Source organism: Oncorhynchus mykiss, chromosome 27 (assembly GCF_057628025.1).
Source record: "Oncorhynchus mykiss isolate SJ-2025 chromosome 27, ASM5762802v1, whole genome shotgun sequence".
NCBI lineage: Eukaryota > Metazoa > Chordata > Actinopteri > Salmoniformes > Salmonidae > Oncorhynchus > Oncorhynchus mykiss.
In genome coordinates, this window is record NC_143048.1 from 7,426,780 (window position 1) to 7,446,696 (window position 19,917).

Sequence of the window (19,917 nt, forward strand, 5' to 3'; positions counted from 1 at the left end):
AGCCTCTGACAGGAGGGGAGGAGGGTCGCCCCTCCCCGGGATGGAGCAAAGCGGCTGTGGGTTTCACACTGTTCACCTCCCAATACTTCACAAGCAGTGAGCCGATCCATCTGGAGGAGGGGAGGGGAGGGGAGGGGGGGGGGGGGGTAGTTCCTTTCAACACACAGGAATGTGGGATCGAGAAAGCTGTTGAGTTGGTTTGACCCCCACATTCACGACGTGAGGAATGACCCGTTGCCGAGCACACTGACTGCTGCGAGCTCAGAGGCGCAGTAGCTCTCTGCGTAACATCTGGCGATCAGAAACACATGTGGGCTGCATCACAGGCCGGGTGTGAATTGACAAGGTGGTGCAGTGGTTTTGCCAGTAAGGGATGTGGATCTGCCCCATGAATAGCCTTCTCCTCATGCCCTTCTATCACAGGGATGTGTGTCTCATTGGGACTATATAGGTACTCGAGGCCTACAGCCAAATCTGGTTTGTTCTGGGTACATCAAGGGACCACTGGCTTCCTTCCTTGACTCAAATGTCTATCTAGAGGCAATTTGTGATTGAAAGAGATTCTGACCAATGAAAGGATTTCACAGTCCCCCTCTGCTCTCCCCTTGTCTTTGTGCATAGACTCAGAGCAATAGGTCCTCAGAACACTAGCAGAGGAGGAACAAGGAAATGTGGTTGATTTTCAAAACCCAATCATGTGACAGAGGTGCTGCTTGGTCTGTTTATTACAGGTATCATCACGTTTTCAGACAATGTCAAACATTTTACAGACTGTTGTTTAAATGCTTCCATTTAAATAGAGGGAAAAGCAAAATGCTGGAAAGATACTCAAAATGTTCAACTCATAACAGGAGAACACCTGCAAAGCCCTCGTCCAAAAGGCACTGGAAATCAACTGCTTTAACATTAGCCGTTCTTTAAAAAAAAAACATGCACACCTCCAGCAAAGACATCTGTGTTCGACGATGACATTGTGTTCTTGTTACACGATTCAGTAGAATACAATACACAGAGCCTTGATATGTGGCATTTCTTGAGCTTATGACTGCATCATTACAACACTGTGTTTTTGTATGTATAGTACACCAAAAGCCACCATAACTTGCTGTACCAAAGCTACTATAAGGGCCGCAGGTTTTAGGTGTATTACGGTACTGTACATGTGGCTTTGTAGAGAGCAGATATCTTAAATATTTTCAAGGTTAAATACACAATATGTGGTTGCTATTTAAATACCTAATGTGACTCGTTAAGTTAGATTTACCATTTAATGGAATTACTTTGATGACAACGGTTTTCTGAATTTTCTTAATCTCTGCAAAGGAAATGTACAACAAAAAGTTATCTTTAAATAATAATGATAGTAGTACATTCAAACAATAGCATAATAATTCCTCTGTATTATTGTTGTGGTTTAAAAAATATATATCTCATGACGGGAAGATTCATGTCTGTCTGTCTGCGAAAAATCCATATCTATTCAGTCTGCGAGGAGTGTCCGTCAACATCTCTCTTGATGAGAGGTCAGTAGCTGTCCGTTGGCCCAGACAAGTTAGCCGAGTTAGTTTGAGGATGGTGTCAACTGATGCAAAGGCTATATGTATCATCCTCCTCATATGGGCCACATGACAGCTGTCTCTGTACTATAAGCCACTATTGATGTCCAACCGTACAGATAGTATACTCTGGCACTGATATCTTCATCTCTTGCCAGTCCCCTTCCACTCCACTGATTGAGTGCGTCTCCTTTACAGATTGATGCTGGAAGGAGGTGAGCGACACACTAAGCACGGATAGACACAGACACGTTACAGACACGTAGAGGGCTGGCGAGGGAGCACTGAACAAGCACAGGGCTGTCAGCGAGTGGAGTGCTATTGAAGGAGAGGAGGTGGGGCTAATGGGAGGATTATCTTCTCCTCTACTCCTGGCTGTCGTTCCCCTCTTCTCCTGTCAGCAGCATCCTCTTCCCCTACCGGGATGTGGAAGACTGCTTCGTTATTTCTCTCCGTCGTTCCCTCTGTCTTCTCTTCAGACTCTCACTGTGTGGTACTTCTGAAGCACTGCACTGTGTGTCCTAAGGGGGCTCCTCTGTCTCTGTTTGTCCTCTCTCTCTCTCTCTCTCTCTCTTTCCATCTCTCTCCCTCTCTCTTTCTTCTCCGCTCTATCTACTCCTCTTTATTTCCACTACCGACAGCTGTGGCCCTCCGACACCACGCACTTCTTAGAAAGCACTTGTTCCTGCTGGATTGGGTTCTACATTCCCGTCTCTTCTCTTCCTGCCTCATCCATCTTGCCGGCCCCCCGCTAGTACTAGTATTTGCATCCCTCCGCCACAAGATCCAGGTCCTCTTGTTTCACGTGGTCCTGCTGGGCTGGGTTCTGTCCTTGCCCCCTGTCTTTACGCCATCAATCTCTCCTTCCATCTCTCTCCTCCCTCTCCTCTCTTTTGTTTCCCGTCACCGGCATCCACAGCCCTCCACCACCATGTCCTGGTAGTTTTTGAGCACCACGCGGTCCTGCGGGTCCAGGTAGAGCATGGCGATGGGGCTGAGGGCGGTGGGCACGCAGCAGGCCCGCGGCACGGCTCCGTTCACCGAGTTCACCAGCGTCTGCACCATGGCGTGGCTGGATGAGTTCATGTGGTCGGCGAGCGGGAAGCGACACTCCCCCAGGCAGAAGAAGGCGTCGTAGCCGCTAGGCGCCACGATCCACTTGTTCCAGCCCACGTCTTTGAAGTCCACGTAGAGTGGGTGGCGGCGGCAGCGGGTGCGGGACAGACGCTTCAGCTTTGCTGCGCGGCCACCATTACGCTTCACTCTTCCACCCTCGTCCCAGCTACTGCCCCAGCCAGGGCTGGCACTCCGGTCATTGTCCCTCTCCCTGTCCTTGTTTCTGTCCCTTCCCCGGTTGCTGCTGCTACTCCTGCCCCTTTCTCTGGCCCCCTTCCTCCCCCTCATCCTCTGGGCAGTGCCAGAGGTTCTCCGGACATGGGCGGCTAGTGCCTCCCCACGCCCGTCATGGCTGTAAGTAACCAGCAGGGGTCTCTCTCGTGCCCAGCTGTGTTCGTCCTGTCCCAGAGATCTGCGCACCCTCAGGTGTCCCACTCTTCGTCCTTCCTCCCCAGTGGAAGGTGGTAAAGCATCATGGTCAGGGGGGGTGAGGAGGGTGGTGTTACCCAGAGGGGTCACCTCCAGGAGGAAGGAAAGGCTCCCAGTCTGAGCGTGGGCCCCCAGAAAGAGTTCGGTGCTGAGGCTGAATGCCTCCCAGGAGACAGCTGGCTTGGTGTTGGGGGCCCGTGTGAGGACCCGTGACTCCAGCAGAGTGGGCTCAGACTCAGAGTCCCCAGGGCTTCCAGAGAGGAACAGGCTGACCCTGTGGGCCCCAGGGCCCGGGCTGGCCCCACCACCCCGGAAGAAACGTAGCTCTGCAGACACCACACGCTCATCCTGGGGGATGGACGACACGTTGAAGGAGATGGGGACCCTGTTGTTGCTCGCGGTGGTCTGCCTCTTTTCAAGGGGGAGTGAGGGACTGGTAGACTCTGAGGGAGGGAGGGAGGGAGGGAGGGAGGGAGGGAGGGAGGGAGGGAGGGAGGGAGGGAGGGAGGGGTTAAGATAGTTCAGAGAAGAAGGTTCAATTTGTAAAACAAAACTGATGTTCTCTGCGGTTCCATGGAGGTCTCTCTTGTAGGATTTCCTATTATCAAACATCGTAATCTCACAATGTCGAATACAAGGTAAATTGACCTGTCAACCCTTAACTTTAAATGTCAGACACATTCAGTGCCATAAACAGCTAGATAAGCTTTTCATTGCACACACTAGCATCAGAATAGGACCTCCACTTGTTGCTGGTTAGCTTGTGACTGTTATGGAAACATCCACGTTATCAAATGGAAAATAGAGGGTCTGACTTTGGAGCCTACTGACTGCCAAGGTGGAGTCATAACAGAAACAGACTGGGTATCACAGCCCTGTCGCCATCAATGCCATCTAACCCGGACTGAAACTACAAATGGGATGTGTAGAACAGTGTCCATTAAAAAACGTGTTGTGGAACTGATCCCAATCAGTGGCAGGACAAGGTAGAACAGCGTTGCAAACTATCCACACAGAGCCTCAGATTAGGAGTGCTGATCCAGGATCTGTCCATATGATCTTATTCATTATGATCTTAAAGGCTAAACTAATCTCAGACGCTTTGGGGATATTGGGCCCAGACCACATGTGTAATGTTACCTGTGTGGTGGAAGCTGCGCACGGTGTTGGCCTCCTGGACATGCTGGCTGGGGTAGCTGAAGTGTGGATCCTGGACTAGGTGGTACTGCTGGGAGTGGAAGCGATAGAGGTCCACTATGTACTGTGGGACGGGGGCACCTGGCCGGGGGTTGGGGTGGGACTGCAGGCCCAGGCGGCTCAGCAGCAGGTTCTGGATGGTCTGGGCCAGGCTAGGGTCCAGGGGGGTTGGTGATGACGATAACAACGACGACACACTACCATCGGGCTCGGTGGCTCCGCCCTGGCGACCAGACGAGGCTTGAGGTAGCAGCAGGACCATCAGGACCAAGAGGTTAGCAGGGAACATGGTGGATCTGCATGAGGGAGAGAGGGGGAGGAGTGGGGGAGGAGAGGGTGAGGAGAGGAGTGAAGTTAGGGTTTATTTCAGGGAGAAGAGGAAACGGAACGCTCAAGTCGTTCACTTCTTGACACTTCCAGTGGTGCTCTTTAAAGTCCCACGTTGTTCATTGAAATTCCTATACCATATGTTTAACGTCTTTCAGCAAATTGGAGTGTGGGGGTTTGAAATACCACTACTCATAGCTTAAATCCTCAGAGAGAACGTTTTATGACATTCGGGATATGTCATTAGTTCTACACTCTTGTGAATGAATTGACGCATCTTGGTGACAAATGTACCTTTTTTTGGGGTCCGAAAGACAAGTCGGGACGACTGAGAAGAGGCTGAAATACGGGACTCAAATACAGCTCTGTCTGTGCGGAGCTCATCAACTGTGAAACTATTATGTAAGATCCACTGGGACCAAAGTTGATCATGTTGCAGGTTTGCTCGTGGGTTGGACCCAGTCAATACAATGTTGCAAGTTCGCTAGCAAAAGTTAAAGACAGAGCGAGGCAGAGAGACAGGGACAGAGAGAGAGAGAGAGAGAGAGAGAGAGAGAGAGAGAGAGGCCTTAAAACGAACCCCAATCGACTTTCACTGGCCTTAAAACCGTGACAGGGAGGTGGGGGTGTTCGTTTCATTTGGCGTCATCTTTTATTTTCATATTTACCACTGTAGCAGTACAAACGTGCTGTTTAAACAAATAGGAGAATGGTTCAATTAGAGAAACCCCCCTCCCCCAAAGCACCCCTCACGTAATTCACACACTGCTTGTCGGGCTATCATGCAGTAAGTCTGGCGCGATACCAAGAAATGTACTGCTGGAGTCCATGTGAAGTTGTTTGCTGGATACACATGGCTGTAAAAACAGCACCACTTTGTTTTCCTTATTGTTCACGTATTGCTATGTGTTGCCAAGGCCCCATCTCCTAGGAAACTCAAGCACAGGGGGATAACAGTGATTAAGCAGAGGATATATTCTGTGTTTGCGTGTGTGTGTACATGCGTAGGAGAACCTTAATAGTAGTCCTGATAAACACCACCAATGAGCTAAAGATATATGACTGTACCATCACTCAGTCATATATCTTTATGTACATATTCTTTATCCCCTTACACTTGTGTCTATAAGGTAGTAGTTCTGGAATTGTTAGCTAGATTACTTGTTGGTTATTACTGCATTGTCGGAACTAGAAGCACAAGCATTTCGCTACACTCGCATTAACATCTGCTAACCATGTGTATGTGACAAATACAATTTGATTTGATTTGATTTATTTAAAGCCAGTTGACTTTACTGGAGAATAATAGCTAGTGGAGCTACTGTACTTTATATCTATATTGCTCTAATTTACTTCCCACAGCTTACCTATACAGGAGCTTCAACCAAATAATGAGACCATAGTTGCTAACTGGCCTGTCTGCTGCGCGGGGAAAAAGGCCCAGTGCTGGAGGTCATAGCATTAACGCCCCATCCAGCCGGGTTACCACCCCAATGAGTGACTAATAACAAACTACAGGCCTTAATGGCCTTGTGCCCTCTGGAGTCAGGAACTAGAGGTCAGGGTAGGGGTGTCTGACCTGTCTATTGTTCAAAGTAGGATGAAGTTGGCACTTAACTAGCGAGTCAGTTTGCCGTTAGGATTGGGGGAGGGTAAGCTGACCCTAGATTTGGTTCAAAGCATTCAAAGTTTGGAGGTTCACGTAGAGACTGAGACCTGGGCTGGGCCATGACTTCTCTCCTCCCAACCGGTCTGCTTTACCATCATCCTACAACGAAAGAAATGACAGATGTCGTCATTATTCTAAGAAGAAAAGATACGTCTCAATGAATGTAAACGAGGTAGAGCTCAACGTCCTAGTTTTCCCTGCAGACTCGAGCAAAGTGTTTTCTAGTTCTGCACTTCTGCACTCTCCCTATCTCATCTCGGTACTGAGCTGAGAATCGATTAAGTCCGACACAGCTAGATAACTGAGGCGTTTATGGCACAACGAACACATAACGACGCCCTAATGACAGCCGATCATACTATAGTGTCAGAGTAGGGTTTACAAGAAGTTCACGGGCTGTGTGTGGGTTTGTGTGTGTGTGCGTGTGTGTATGCGTGTGTGTGTGAGTGAATGTGTGTGTGAGTGTGAGTGTGAGTGTGAGTGTGAGTGTGTGTGTGTGTGTGTGTGTGTGTGTGTGCGTGCGTGCAAGCATGTGAGTGTGTGTGTGTGTGTGTGTGAGCGAGAGCAAGAACAGACACAGTAATACCCTGGGAAAATAAGCTGTGAGCGTGGGACTCTGCTCACTAGCCATTAACTCAGGCAGCCCCACCCAAAGTAATGTCCTTCCGCCCGATGCCTCTCCACTTGAGGCAACGCTACAGGACAATTAGAGTACGATTAGAGATTAGAGAGCCACAACTGTACAGCCTTTCCCGTGGCGTCCCAAGGCTCGTAAACTAGATTGAGGACCCCCCCCCATAATGAAGGTTCAAAGGTTACTTGCAGAAGGGGGAGTGGGTGGGTGGGGGTGGTGGTTGTGGGGGGGAGTCAGAGGACACCCTGCCATACATCCATCTAGAGTTCGTCCACCCATCTCCCTGTGTTTCTCCAGCTAATCTAAACTGGGAGAGAAGCCACTAAACTCCATTTGGCCTCATTATCTGCCATCCTCTCCGTCAAGCCCCCCCCCCCCCTCTCCATTCATCCTGGATGGTGACATCCCTGCATTAGCTTTCCCTCCCTCCCTCCACCCCCCCCCCCTCTCTCTCTCTCTCCGCTGAAATGGGACTAATCAAGTCTTCCGGGGGAGGTGAGGGGTGAGGTGGGGAGAGGGGGTGCTCTCAGACATATTAGATTATGTCTGACCCGGAGCAGACGGTAGAGTGACCCCATGCGCACGAAGACGAGAGATTTGTGTGTGTAATCAGGCAGGGCGGTCTGCTCGCTGGCCCTCTGAACCCACAGATCAAAACAGACCAACATAAGTGTCTCTCTTTCCCTCTCTCTACGTCTCTTCACGCTCTGTCTTTTAGTCTCTCGTTTTCTTAGTCCCTCTTTATCGCCTTCATTTGTCGCTGCATCAATCCCCCCCTTTCTGTTTATCTGTCCCCCCCCCATTCTCTCTTAGTTCCTCTCCATTTCTTTCCCCTCTATTCTCTGTATATCTCCTCTGGCGGGGAGAGGAAAGACATATGGACCAGGACAAGGGGTGATAGAGAGACAAGAGTTAAAGAGAGAGAAGTGAAGATAGACAGAGATGTACAGAGATATACAGATATATACAAAGATATACAGATATATACTCTGTATATACGCTCCCCTTCTCTCTCTTTGACTCAGTCTCTCTATCACCACTTGTCCTTTTCCATATCTCTTTCCACTGCCCCCCCCCCTGTGTTCCCTGTCTCTCCATTCTTCTTTATCTGCATGTCTCTCTCTTTCCCAACCTCTGTTTTTCTTTTTCTCCCTATCTTCATTTCTCTCTCCCCTCTCTCCCTTATGTTGGTCTTTTTCCTAAGCCCTCTAAATGAATGGTGTTTTTGCGGAAGAGTGCTGCCGAGTGTTGCCGGGGCGAGAGGGCCCAGTGTCACCGCAGCCGGCTGATTTATCCGCGGCCGCTGTCTTCGTGTTACGCCTGGTCCCGCCACTTTCGTTTCCTGTTGTTCTTCCCGTGTTTCTTTTCCCCAGATTCCTTCTCTCCCTTTCCTTCTCTCTTGCTCTCTAACACGCACGCACACACGCACACGCACACACACACACACACACACACACACACACACACACAGAGACTGGCTGCCCCATGTCATAATGACTGTATGTCGTGGAAATCTTCAACTCACCCACACCAACTTGGGCAAGCTCACGTTACACACATCGCAATAACGTCGTTTGTTTTTTCTTTCTAACTTGCTCAACCAGCACCTGTGTGGACCATTCTCATAATCACCTGAAATCGACACACCTACACCTAATGCATCTGGAATGTTCCTCACCCCTCTCTATACATCGCTAACACACGACGGAGCTCTCTGATGACCTCGGCATTCACTGCTTTATGATTTAATGTATGAGGCTGAAGCTAGGAGGACAAAACATTTTTTTTATCTCGAAGCGTGACAGATGAAATCATTAGAATAATATTCCTGGTTGCCTGCTGGGTGGTTTTTATTAGAGTGTATTATAATTTATCCCAGCTGGGGCGATTAAGAGGCTAATGAGCGGGCGGCCCCAGACATTCAGCCCGCCGCTCGCCTTCCTCAACAAACCGTTACGGTATTTACTGCCCCGGCCCCTGCCACGGTATTTACTGCACGGCTCCACGCGTACGCACCACGCAGGCTGAGTGCAAACACGTACATGCCAAGAGGAACAGATATGTTGTGTGTGTGTGAATGTGTATGCGTGTGATGGACAAAAGCCAATCGATTTGAATGTTTTTTAAGGCATAGCGCTGCGCATGCATCATGCACACGTACAATCACAACAAAAATATGCTTCACACACACACACACACACACACACACACACACACACACACACACACACACACACACACACACGGAGGAGAATGCAGACAGGGTTAAGATGACAGCAGACGATGAGGCTCCCTAAGGAGAGGTGGAGTAGACCAGACATTTTCCGGCTACTGGGGAACCAACCAACTCTCTCACAACATCGCCAGAAACTGCTACTGCGAGGCACCTGACCGCAAGGCCCTTGAAAGGGTGGTGCGTACGGCCCAGTACATCACTCGGGCCGAGCTCTCTGCCATCCAGCACGTCTTCACCAGGCGGTATCAGAGGAAGGCCCCAAAAAATGGTCAAAGACTCCAGCCACCCAAGCCATAGGCTGTTCTCTCTGATACCGCACGTCATGTGGTACCAGTCTGGAACCAACAGGACCCTGAACAACTTCTCCCCCCCCGAGCCATGAGACTGCTAAAGAAGACTGCTAAAGAAGACTGCTAAAGAAGACTGCTAAAGAAGACTGCTAAATAGATAATCAAATGGCTACCCGGACAACCTGTAATGGCCTTTTTTTGCACTAACTCTCGTGCACTGACGACTGTTGGCACACTGGACCCACACACTCACACATACTTACACTCACACCCCAACACACACACACACACACACTACATGCGCCCACACACACATGCATACTGACACTCTCACACACACACATTTTCACACTCACCACATACACTGCTGCTACTGTCTATTATCTATCCTGTCGCCTAGTCACTTTACCCCTACTGTACCATACTGTATGTATATAGTAACCTCAATTACCTTGTAGCCCTGCACATCGACTCGGTTCCGGTACATGTTTATAGCGTGCTATTTTGACTCGTTATTGTTCTCCGTTATTCACTGTGTTTCATTCCTCTTGTCACTATTTCTATTCTAATGTTTTTATATAAATGTATCTTTAACTCTGCCTTGTGAGAAAAGGGCCCCGTCAGTAAGCATTTCGCCATTGGCCTACACCTGTTGTTTGCGAAGCGTGTGACAAATAACATTTGATTTGATTTGGGACATGAGCTACCTGGTCCTTTGGAAAGACATTAGACAGACACACAATGTACAGTATAGTAGTCACTACTGCCAGGGCTTTCATTCCCAGGTACATTCTCACAAGAGTCTAAGTAGCACATAAGGTGCAGAGCATCAACAAGTCAACTTTGTCTCCATTCTATTTCAACCTGAACCTGTCACCGGAAAGGCGTTCGGCTCTTGTACGTCTTCATCTAATTTCAGCTCGGACATTCACAACTGCACGCCTCCATTTTCACACTTTCCCCCCCCCCCCCTCGCCGTGATCCACACGTTTCCTTCCGAGCTACGTTCAGACGATCTGAGAGTCAGGGAGCTAAGTGACCGGCAGCAGGAGGCTACGTTTTGGTGAACAGGGGGCTCGCTGAGGGCCGAACATTGCAGAAGCATTTGGTGGAAACAGTGACATGTCCGACACGTGACATCAGAGAGTTCAAAGACTTCACGCGTCTGGTCGACACAGGACCCGAGGTGGAAAAGACAGAAACAACACTGAAAAGCTGGATTCTCCGTTAACACAGAGGAATAAGTCATGCCTTTACGCTCCTACAGAGGAGTCACGTTATGTCTTCTGAAAACATAACAGTCACATTGTTCTCGGACCTTCGGCTTCCAGGCGTTTGATTTAGAGCAACACAGTATGCCAGCCTCTGCGGGCGTGTGAGCATGCGTTTGTTCTCCCTAGAGTGGCTAATGGTTTGAGCAGTGAAGTTCCTGTGGCCAGGCAGAGTTGGCTTGGCAGACATAGACAGTATATGTGTGTGTTTGCGTGTGTGTGAGAGAGTGTGTGTTTATGGGTGGGTGTGTGTGTGTGTGTGTGTGAGTGTGCAGTACTCACGTCCAGGCGTGGTAAGAGGTGTGCAGAGTCCATGGTTTATCCTTGAGCTCCAGTGTTACGAACCCTCGCCTCTCGCTCCCACTCGGTCGGACAGAGTGGACAAAGTAGACTCTTTCCCTCTCTTTCTTCCCCTCTATCTCTGCTTCTCTCTCTCTCTCAGGTTAGCCTGTGTCTGTGTGTCCTCTGTGAGTGGGCTGTGAATGAGGACGGTGTACTCTCCATGGTTCTCCCCCTGTACTGCTGGGCTCTCCCCCCTCACTCACCCTCTCATCCTGTTGTCAGTTTCAGATAAGCGGCCTCTTAAAACATATCCACCGGCTTTCCCCTGCCTGCCTGACCTCTTCAAACAGGCAACTCCCTCTCTCTGTCGCCGACACTTCCACCTCTGCTCAGACACAGAGAGACAAATATACACGCAATTTATCTACTGTATGGACCTGCACAAGACAAATTAGTCTGGAGACTATTCTGTAACCGGCAAAAAATTCCCTCTGGTCCCCAGCTTCCGAAATGTGTCTCTTTCCCTTCCTCTCTTTCGTTGTCTCTCATTCTCTTTTTGTCTCTCCTCCCCTTTTTCCCTTTTCCTCTCTCTCTCTCTCTCTCTCTCTCTCTCTCTTGTGCTATACAGAGAGTCCAGCTGGTAAACTCAGTGTAACTCTAATTGACTTTCCTGGTCATTTGGATCCTCCCTGATGGTGATGTCACTAAGTCAGACCACCCCCACTACCATCAAACACACACACACACACACACACACACACACACACACACAGTTAGAGATAAGGTCAGGGTGGACTGGCTAATTATTTTCCTTCATTACTTTTACAAACCCACCCACTGATTTTCAAGGACACCGTTTTCATTATCAGCTAACATGCTGAGATGATCATAGACAATACAATCTCCATGATCAATTCATGAGTATGTTACTGAATAAGACCAAACATATTCTCTTACCAGACCAAGGTATGAATGGATGACTCATAGGGGAGGATAAAGTCACTACAATTTGGGGGCTGTGATTGGATGGATCGAGCCAGAAAAAGGAACATTGTAATTCCCCACCGCCTTGTTCAAGCAAGGGGCAATCGTCCTTCCAGCGGCGGCCACCAAATTGGTATTCATCGGGCAGGGCTACGAGGAAACGTCTCTTTAAGATGCTTCGTCTCACATATTAGATTTCATCTGGAGATTCACCCCCAAACACACACTCAACCCAACTCCCATCAATTCACCCAGTCTGATGAATTACCCTGGGCCAGAGGGACAACACACACACCATCCCATCTGTGAGCTCAGACAATTCACAGGACCGTTATCTAATGTTATCCAATAAGAGGCCACTAGGAAGCAACATGTGCTGTGACCATAACATGAACCAGTCCAGTCTCTCAGTGAGTAGCCTACTGCATGTACCTTTCAGTGAGTAGCCTACTGTACGTGTCACGTTCACTGTCTTCAAACTCCCTGTCGTAAATGAGCCAAGGCGCAGCGTGCATATAATTCCACATCTTTAATAAAGTGAAACCTTCACAAAAAATAGGTAAACAGAAACCGGACGTGGCGCAACCGTGGCGCATACAAACACACACAGAAAATAAATAATTACCCACAAACACAGGTGGGAAAAAGGCTACCTAAGTATGATTCCCAATCAGAGACGATAGACAGCTGCCTCTGATTGGGAACCATACCTGGCCAAAAACAAAGAAATAGAAAACATAGAATGTTTCACCCAAATCACACCCTGACCTAACCAAATAGAGAAATAAAAAGGCTCTCTAAGGTCAGGGCGTGAGAGTATGCACCTTTCAGTGAGTAGGCTACTGTATGCACCTTTCAGTGAGTAGGCTACTGTATGCACCTTTCAGTGAGTAGGCTACTGTATGTACCTTTCAGTGAGTATGCTACTGTATGTGTAAAGCGAGTACGAGTACCGCTCCCCCCTGATTCAGCTCTTACCAAGGCTCAAACCCAGGACCTCTGCCTTGCAAACACACGTGACCACCCTCCTGAAGTGTCTTACCCAATTGCGCCACCGAAAATACTCCAGGCTGAGGAGTGAGTTTCATAGACTCCCATCTGCTGCATATGGAACCTTCAGTTAGAGTAGGCTACTGTAAGGACCCTTCATCACGAGAGCAGTGGTATAACTCCACTTCTGCCCCCAGGTTTCCCGTCCTCTCGAAAAGACGTCCGCTGTCCCACGTTCCCCCCTCCACATTCCGACGGGGGTGGAGGAGCTTTTAAAGTAATACCTCACCGCTCTCTTAACAAGCCGACCGGAGTCTTCCCCCCCACCACCCCTCGATCCTTTTCCTGTCCACTACACTGACTGGAGTCACATTTGGAGAAGAGGGGACAGAGACTAGGGCCCTTGATCCCTATGTACCCTTCACTTCAAATTGTTACCTATATCATCATCATGGCGTACCTTAGTTTTCAGCACACACACTTTATGTACAAATATTGTACGGTATGAACATTGTTGCCCCTTTGTGTGTGTCTGACATAGGAAAAGTCATCAAAGAAATGGACCTTACACACAAGGGCTTCATTCTGTTATGATTTGATGAATTGAACTTCAACACGGCTGACAACCACCCAGAGACATCGCATCCATGTCACTGCTCAATTAATCGCTGAATTAAAGACGTAATGGATTGTAGAGTCAGGTGGGACTGAAAATAGCATAGCCTAGGCGTGAAAGCAGGAAGTGAGGTGAGGAGAAGAGCAGTAAAACTGTATTGACGATGGCGTATCTTGGGTCTTAAGTGATCCTTGGCCTCAGCAATAACACAAACAGCTGAAGTAGAGCTGTTCAGCGTGAGTATAAATGCTTCTCAGGCGATAATGGGAGGATTTACGAGCCACTTTATATCTGTGACAAAGTTCCAAACTCCTTATCTGTTCCCAACTAAACATCTGTTTGTTCAGGTAACCTCATTAAACTGAGAACTGCACACACATGATGCATGACACACGTTCTTTTGATGTCACTCTGTAAGTATATGAGATGGCTGATGGTGTGCTCTAAAGCCTATTGTGCACTGGTATTTCTGTAGCGATATTGCCTGAAAAAAGTTCCATTGAAAATAGCCAACTTGTACGTACAGATGTAGGATCTTAATTTGATCACTCTTTTGTTGCTGAGAATTGTGTAGAGTATTCGAGGTTTAAATGGCTTCTAAAGTTTGTCATTTTCTCTTTAAAATGTCAGACTTGATTTGCCCAAACAAAAAATGTCAACACTCTAAAGAAATGTCCATTAATTATAATACACATAATAATTCACATTTCCTGTTGCTGCAAGATAATTTTCCTGCTGTAGCAAACTTTACCAAATTAATATCCTACATCTGTATCTTGTGAAATGTACCTTAATACGGTATTCAAAAATACATTGAAGATCATATTAAAGTATTAATCTTTAATCGTTTGAAGGAAAGATAATTGGAAGTGCACACAGTTGCTATTAAAATGTTGAGAACAAATGATCCTGGGTTTGGCCTCTGAAGGAATGACACTGCGAGTGGAGTGGATGATTTGTGAGTGTTGCGTGCTGGGAAGGACAATTTGATCTTGATGTCCGAGAGTGGACTGCAGTGTGAGGGATGAGGAGGAACAGAGGAAAACTTTCACCAACAGTTCACATGAAAGAATTGGGGTAACTCATGGCCCACAAAACACACACCATGTACAGACTCTCGTGCACACAAACCACACACCAATAGGCACACACTCTCACACGCACATGGTTAGACAAACACATGCTCGCATGGTCAGACAAATGCGCTCACACACGCACACAAGGAGCTGATGTTTTGCATTCGCTGGTGATGAATTCCAAAGTGCATTTTTGCAGAGATAAGATTCCATTCTCCTGAGCTCACTGTTTTCAAGACAGAGTAAGGGAGAGGGAGATGGTGGCAGGAGGGGGTCACTCATGGCAACACCCCTCTGGCCTCCCTCCCCCTCGTTCATTCAGACTCTCCACCACCACCACCACCACCACCCTCCACCACCACCTCACCGGGAGACTATGAGAGCCAACAGGTTTCCTCTCGGTGTCCTATTGACTGAAACCTTCCTGCAAATGCAGGACAAAACCTGCTGTACCAACACTTTCCTTTCAGGTTATATGATGACTCACTTTTACTTTCTCCCTTACACACACACCAACGCACAGAAATACGTGCACACACACGTGCATGCGCATGCACACACACACACACTGACTGTTCGACATCCTGCCCCTCCCTCCCCCAGAAACACATTCCAATTATCATGCAAATGCTGAAGACAAGGTTGTTGAGCAGGCAAACGTGGACCAGGGTGTGTGTTGAAGATTGTGTGGGTGTGTGTATGCGTGTGGGGGAGTGTTCGTCCTTGTTATCAAGACAATCATTTTATAAATGTGTACGGAGGTTAGAGGAGTGGATGTGAGAGATAAACAGGGCACGTATAAAACTAACTCTCTCTCTCGACGTGACAGTTCATGCAGCTTTAGTATTCGGATCATAGAGTTCTGATCACGGAATTCCGAATGCGTCGTACATCTACATTTAAATGTGTCTACCGTGTCCACAGTGTGGCCAGATTCCCCTTTCCTGCGCTATATTCAAATTGCAGCATATATTCTACAGACGGTGGAATAGGCAGAATATGATAATAACACAACAACAATTGAAGGAGGTAGCTAACTACTGTAGCTAACTAGCCAGTTAACTTCTGTAGCTTGCCAGCTAGCTAGCTAGCAAGCAACGCTAAAGATATTGCAAACGTTTTAGCATATCTCTAGCCCCCCCAACAAATATTTATTCTAAATATTAGCTAGCTGGCTAGCATTTGAGGCCAGCTCACACGTATTTCTTCCAACACTATACTGAAAAGGTGCCTCTGTCCCAAAACACACGTTTTCTGGAGACTTGTGGGGGAGCGCTGATGTCGTCGCCCACTGTGTGCACTTTCGGTAGCCAGACAGAGGAGAAATCCGCATGCAATGCCTCCTTGAGTACCTCCTGAAGTGGTAAGCCAGATCTGAACACAATCAGATCACAAAGTGACTTTTGTGCATCTAGACCCGTCTTTTCAATGCGATCTTCGAGTCACGTGTAAGTGTCAAGTGTAGACACGACCTCTGTGATCCCCATGACCTCTCAGAAGCGTGGCAGTCAGACCGCACTAATTCCACCACAGGGGACTTCCCCACTAGCAGCATCCAAGCTGTCTAGAGCAAGCCAAGACTTTATATCATCCATCTGGTCAAACTGTCTATGCAACACACACACACACACACACACACACACACAAATGACTGCCTGCATAGGACAGTGATCTCTGAGAGGAGTAAAGCTTTGGCTTGATCGACTTCTCCAAAACCTGTCCACTCTCATCAACAATCGTCAGCAAAATATCTCACAGAACATTGAAATAGCAGATAGCTTTTTCATTCAAGGTTATACACAGTTCTGTGTTGCCTTGACGACGACCCCAAAACTATGCCCTGTGTCTGGGGTGACAGGGCTGTGGTACTTCCCGTTCCTGTGTCTACTTTAATACATATAGCTCTGAACCAAGGTCAGCTATTTATGTTTGAGGTATTTTCAGACTTCCAAGATCAACAAACTGCATGTGTGAAGCAGTGCCAGAGAAGAGTGGGTGATGAACCATTGATACATTAGCTGTATACTTTTTAACGCAGGTGCCAACACCACCGTTGAGGCCAGACTACGTCTCCCTTCCTTGGCAAGCTGAGCACACAGTGAGTAGCGTAATCAGCAGTAGTGTGTCTAAGAGTATTTTCAGAGTCAGTTTGACTCACCTCACCCGTACACGTTTTTTTTCCCCTTGGTCCTCTGTTCCATTCTCATTTTTAAGGGTAAATGGGATATATTATATATCTATGATAATAATAGTGACAACAATTGTGAGACAAAAAGATAATATACATTTCAATTACACAAGATTAGTATGTGCTACTTTTATATTTTGTACATTTGGGTGTGCTAGTTTTTATTCTCCTGATGCATCTCCAGATACACAGTGTGGTCTTTGGCAGACCAGGCTCCGTATACACAAAGCGTCAAAGAGTAGGAGTGCTGATCTAGGATCTGTCCATAAAATCCTATTAATTATGATCTAAAAGTCTAAACTCATGCTAGATCAGCATTCCCACTCTGAGAAGCTTTGTGGAGACGGGCTCAGGACTATGTAAGCTTTGTCACCCTCCATTTCCATGGTGCCCATGATGTTTGTTCTCACAGACAACATTCAGCAGTCAGTCAGTCAGTCCGGCCATCAATGCAATCTCCCCATCTGTTTATCTGTAGTGGGAACGACAAGTACATAAGCCGTAAACATAACTGTCCTTAACAGACAACCAGGGATGAGGAGAGGGATGTTCGCATCTCTGTGTGTTTGTGTTAACTGGTATGTGTATGTCTGTCTGTGTAGCTGTGTGTAACGTAATGCATGTTTCTCTCTCTGTGTGTGTAAGCACATGTAGAATGCGTGTTTGTGTGTGAGTGCTTGCGTTTGCACAGCCTATGTGTACAATGTGATGACCATGCCTCAATTCATGGAGTTGTGTGTGCATTTCCTTATAGTATATATTTGAGTAGTGTGTGTGTGTGGAGGGGCTGGAGGAAGTGGGGGGGGGGGGGGGGGGGGGGGTCTGTAATAACAGGAAGCTGGTCCTCTGTGTTGATATAAACCTGTCTGTTTGACGGGCCATCTGAAATAAATAAATAAGAGCCCAGAACTCAAACTAGCGGAATGTTCTTTAAAAAAAGAAACTTGAGGGCTCCCTCAAACCCAAACAGGAACACCTGCAACTCGCCCCGAGCCTGGTCCGTTGTCACGACAACCACTCGCATTGTGTGTAAACAGTTTACAGTAGAATAGGGTTGGGAGCAGGGAGAAGAATGTACAGAAGTGGGGGGGATTGGGATGAGAGAAAACAGTGTGTGTGTGTGTGTGTGTGTGAGAGAGACAGAGCGAGAGAGAGAAGCAGAGGTTGAAGAGTTCTTTGAGTAGGAGTGGTGGTTGGGACAGAATCAGGTGGCCTTGTAGCGGGACAAGGGAAACGCTATACAGTACCAGTCAAAGGTTTTGACACACCCACTCATTCAAGAGTTTTTCTTTATTTTGACTATTTCCAACATTTTGAAATAATAGTGAAGACATCAAAACTATGAATTAATACATATGGAATCATGTGGTAACCTAAAAAGTGTTCAACAAATGAAAATATAATTTTAGATTCTTCAAAGTAGCCACCTTTTTCCTTGATGACAGCTTTGCACACTCTTGGCATTCTCTCAAAGAGCTTCATGAGGAATGTTTTTCCAACAGTCTTGAAGGAGTTCCCACATATGCTGAGCACTTGTTGGCTTTTCCTTCACTCTGCGGTCCAACTTATCCCAAACATCTCAATTTGGTTGAGGTCGGGTGATTTTGGAGGCCAGGTCATCTGATGCAGCACCATCACTCTCCTTCTTGCTCAAACAGCCCTTACACAGCCTGTAGGTGTGTTTTGGGTCATTGTCCTGTTGAAAAACAAATGATCGTCCCAATAAGCACACACCAAATGGGATGGCATATTGCTGCAGAACGCGGTGGTAGCCATGCTGGTTAAGTGTGCCTTGAATTCTAAATAAATCACTTACAGTCTCACCAGCAGTCTCCTCTGAACAGTTGATTTTGAAATGTGTTGGTTACTTGAACTCTGTGAAGCATTTATTTGGGCTGCAATTTCTGAGGCTTGTAACTCTAATGAACTTATCCTCTGCAGCAGAGGAAACTCTGGGTATTCCTTTCCTGTGGCGGTCTTCATGAGCGCCAGTTTCATCATAGCGCTTGGTGGTTTTTGCGACTGCACTTGAAGAAACTTTCAAAGTTTTTAATGTCTTAAAGTAATGATGGACTGTCGTTTCTCTTTGCTTATTTGAGCTGTTCTTGCCATAATATGGACTTGATCTTTTACCAAATAGGTCTATCTTCTGTATACCACCCCTAACTTGTCACAACACAACTGATTGGCTCAAACGCATTAAGAAGGAACATTTAACATATAACACCTGTTAAGTGAAATGCATTCCAGGTGACTTCCTCATGAATCTGGTTGAGAGAATGCCAACAGTGTGCAAAGCTGTCATCAAGTCAAAGGGTGGCTACTTTGAAGAATCTCAAATATAAAATATATTTTGATTTGTTTAAAACTATTTTGGTTACTACATGATTCCATATGTGTTATTTCATAGTTTTGATGTCTTCACTACTATTCTACAACAACAACAAAAAAACATTGAATGAGTAGGTGTGTCCAAAAGTTTGACTGGTTTTGTATATAGACTAGAAGAATGCACAAATAAGAACAACAAGGTTCCCAAAAAGGCAAAATTAGCAGTTCTTTGGAAGATGGTTCGCCCCCTCATTGGACCTTTAAATGGTACAGAGGGCAAGGGAGGGGAGAGAGCTCACCTGAGTAGCGTCTTCCATCCAACTCAGGGTTAGATGAAAGTTCAGCGGCATCATAAAGTATGACCTTCCACATACAGTGCCAGTATAATTAGTTACAGACCCATAGATGTACAGTACAGCCAGATATCTGTTTTGATTTGCATGAACTATCCCTTTAACTCTATGGTTAGTTATATGGTTGTGTAGTAGCCTGGTTGCCAGTCTGGAGCAAGACATGATATTCCTCTTGTCCTCGTCACATATGGGCTCCCTACACTAGAGCCCGTTTTCGCAAATGGTTGTTCCATTTGATTTGAATCACTTTTTGACCATTTCACTTTTGATTTGAACGAAACCTTCCATACATATTTGCCCATGGTAGAAGTGGTCAGAAAGTAACTTTGTGGACCTGAATGCCAAAACATTCAGGAGATCAAAGCCCACCCA

At 47.1% G+C, this 19,917-nt stretch overlaps 1 protein-coding gene across 2 annotated transcripts; it reads right to left on the reverse strand.

Annotated features, from left to right (window-relative positions):
- Positions 1-707: 707 nt before the first annotated feature.
- bmp16 (bone morphogenetic protein 16) lies at positions 708-11,679 on the reverse strand. Of its 2 annotated transcripts, none has more exons than XM_021587404.3 (3): positions 11,008-11,679; positions 4,242-4,594; positions 708-3,544 (listed from the first exon to the last, which is right to left on the reverse strand). In XM_021587404.3, the coding sequence occupies exons 2-3, from the start codon at positions 4,585-4,587 to the stop codon at positions 2,460-2,462; spliced, it is 1,431 nt and encodes a 476-aa protein (XP_021443079.1). In that variant the 5' UTR covers positions 4,588-4,594; positions 11,008-11,679; the 3' UTR covers positions 708-2,459. The 2 variants fall into 2 exon arrangements, with proteins under 2 accessions (XP_021443079.1, XP_090080436.1); XM_090224310.1 differs by having other exon boundaries at positions 4,242-6,393; positions 11,008-11,552.
- Between the last annotated feature and the right edge of the window lie 8,238 nt (positions 11,680-19,917).

What these genes read in the sequence shown, in the direction of transcription:
- bmp16 (XM_021587404.3), bottom strand. Translation starts at nt 4,587, where the DNA reads ATGTTCCCTGCTAACCTCTTGGTCCTGATGGTCCTGCTGCTACCTCAA. An exon ending in GCGCAGCTTCCACCACACAG is followed by an intron (nt 3,545 to 4,241) that starts GTAACATTACAC and finishes TCCCTCCCTCAG; the next exon opens with AGTCTACCAGTCCCTCACTC.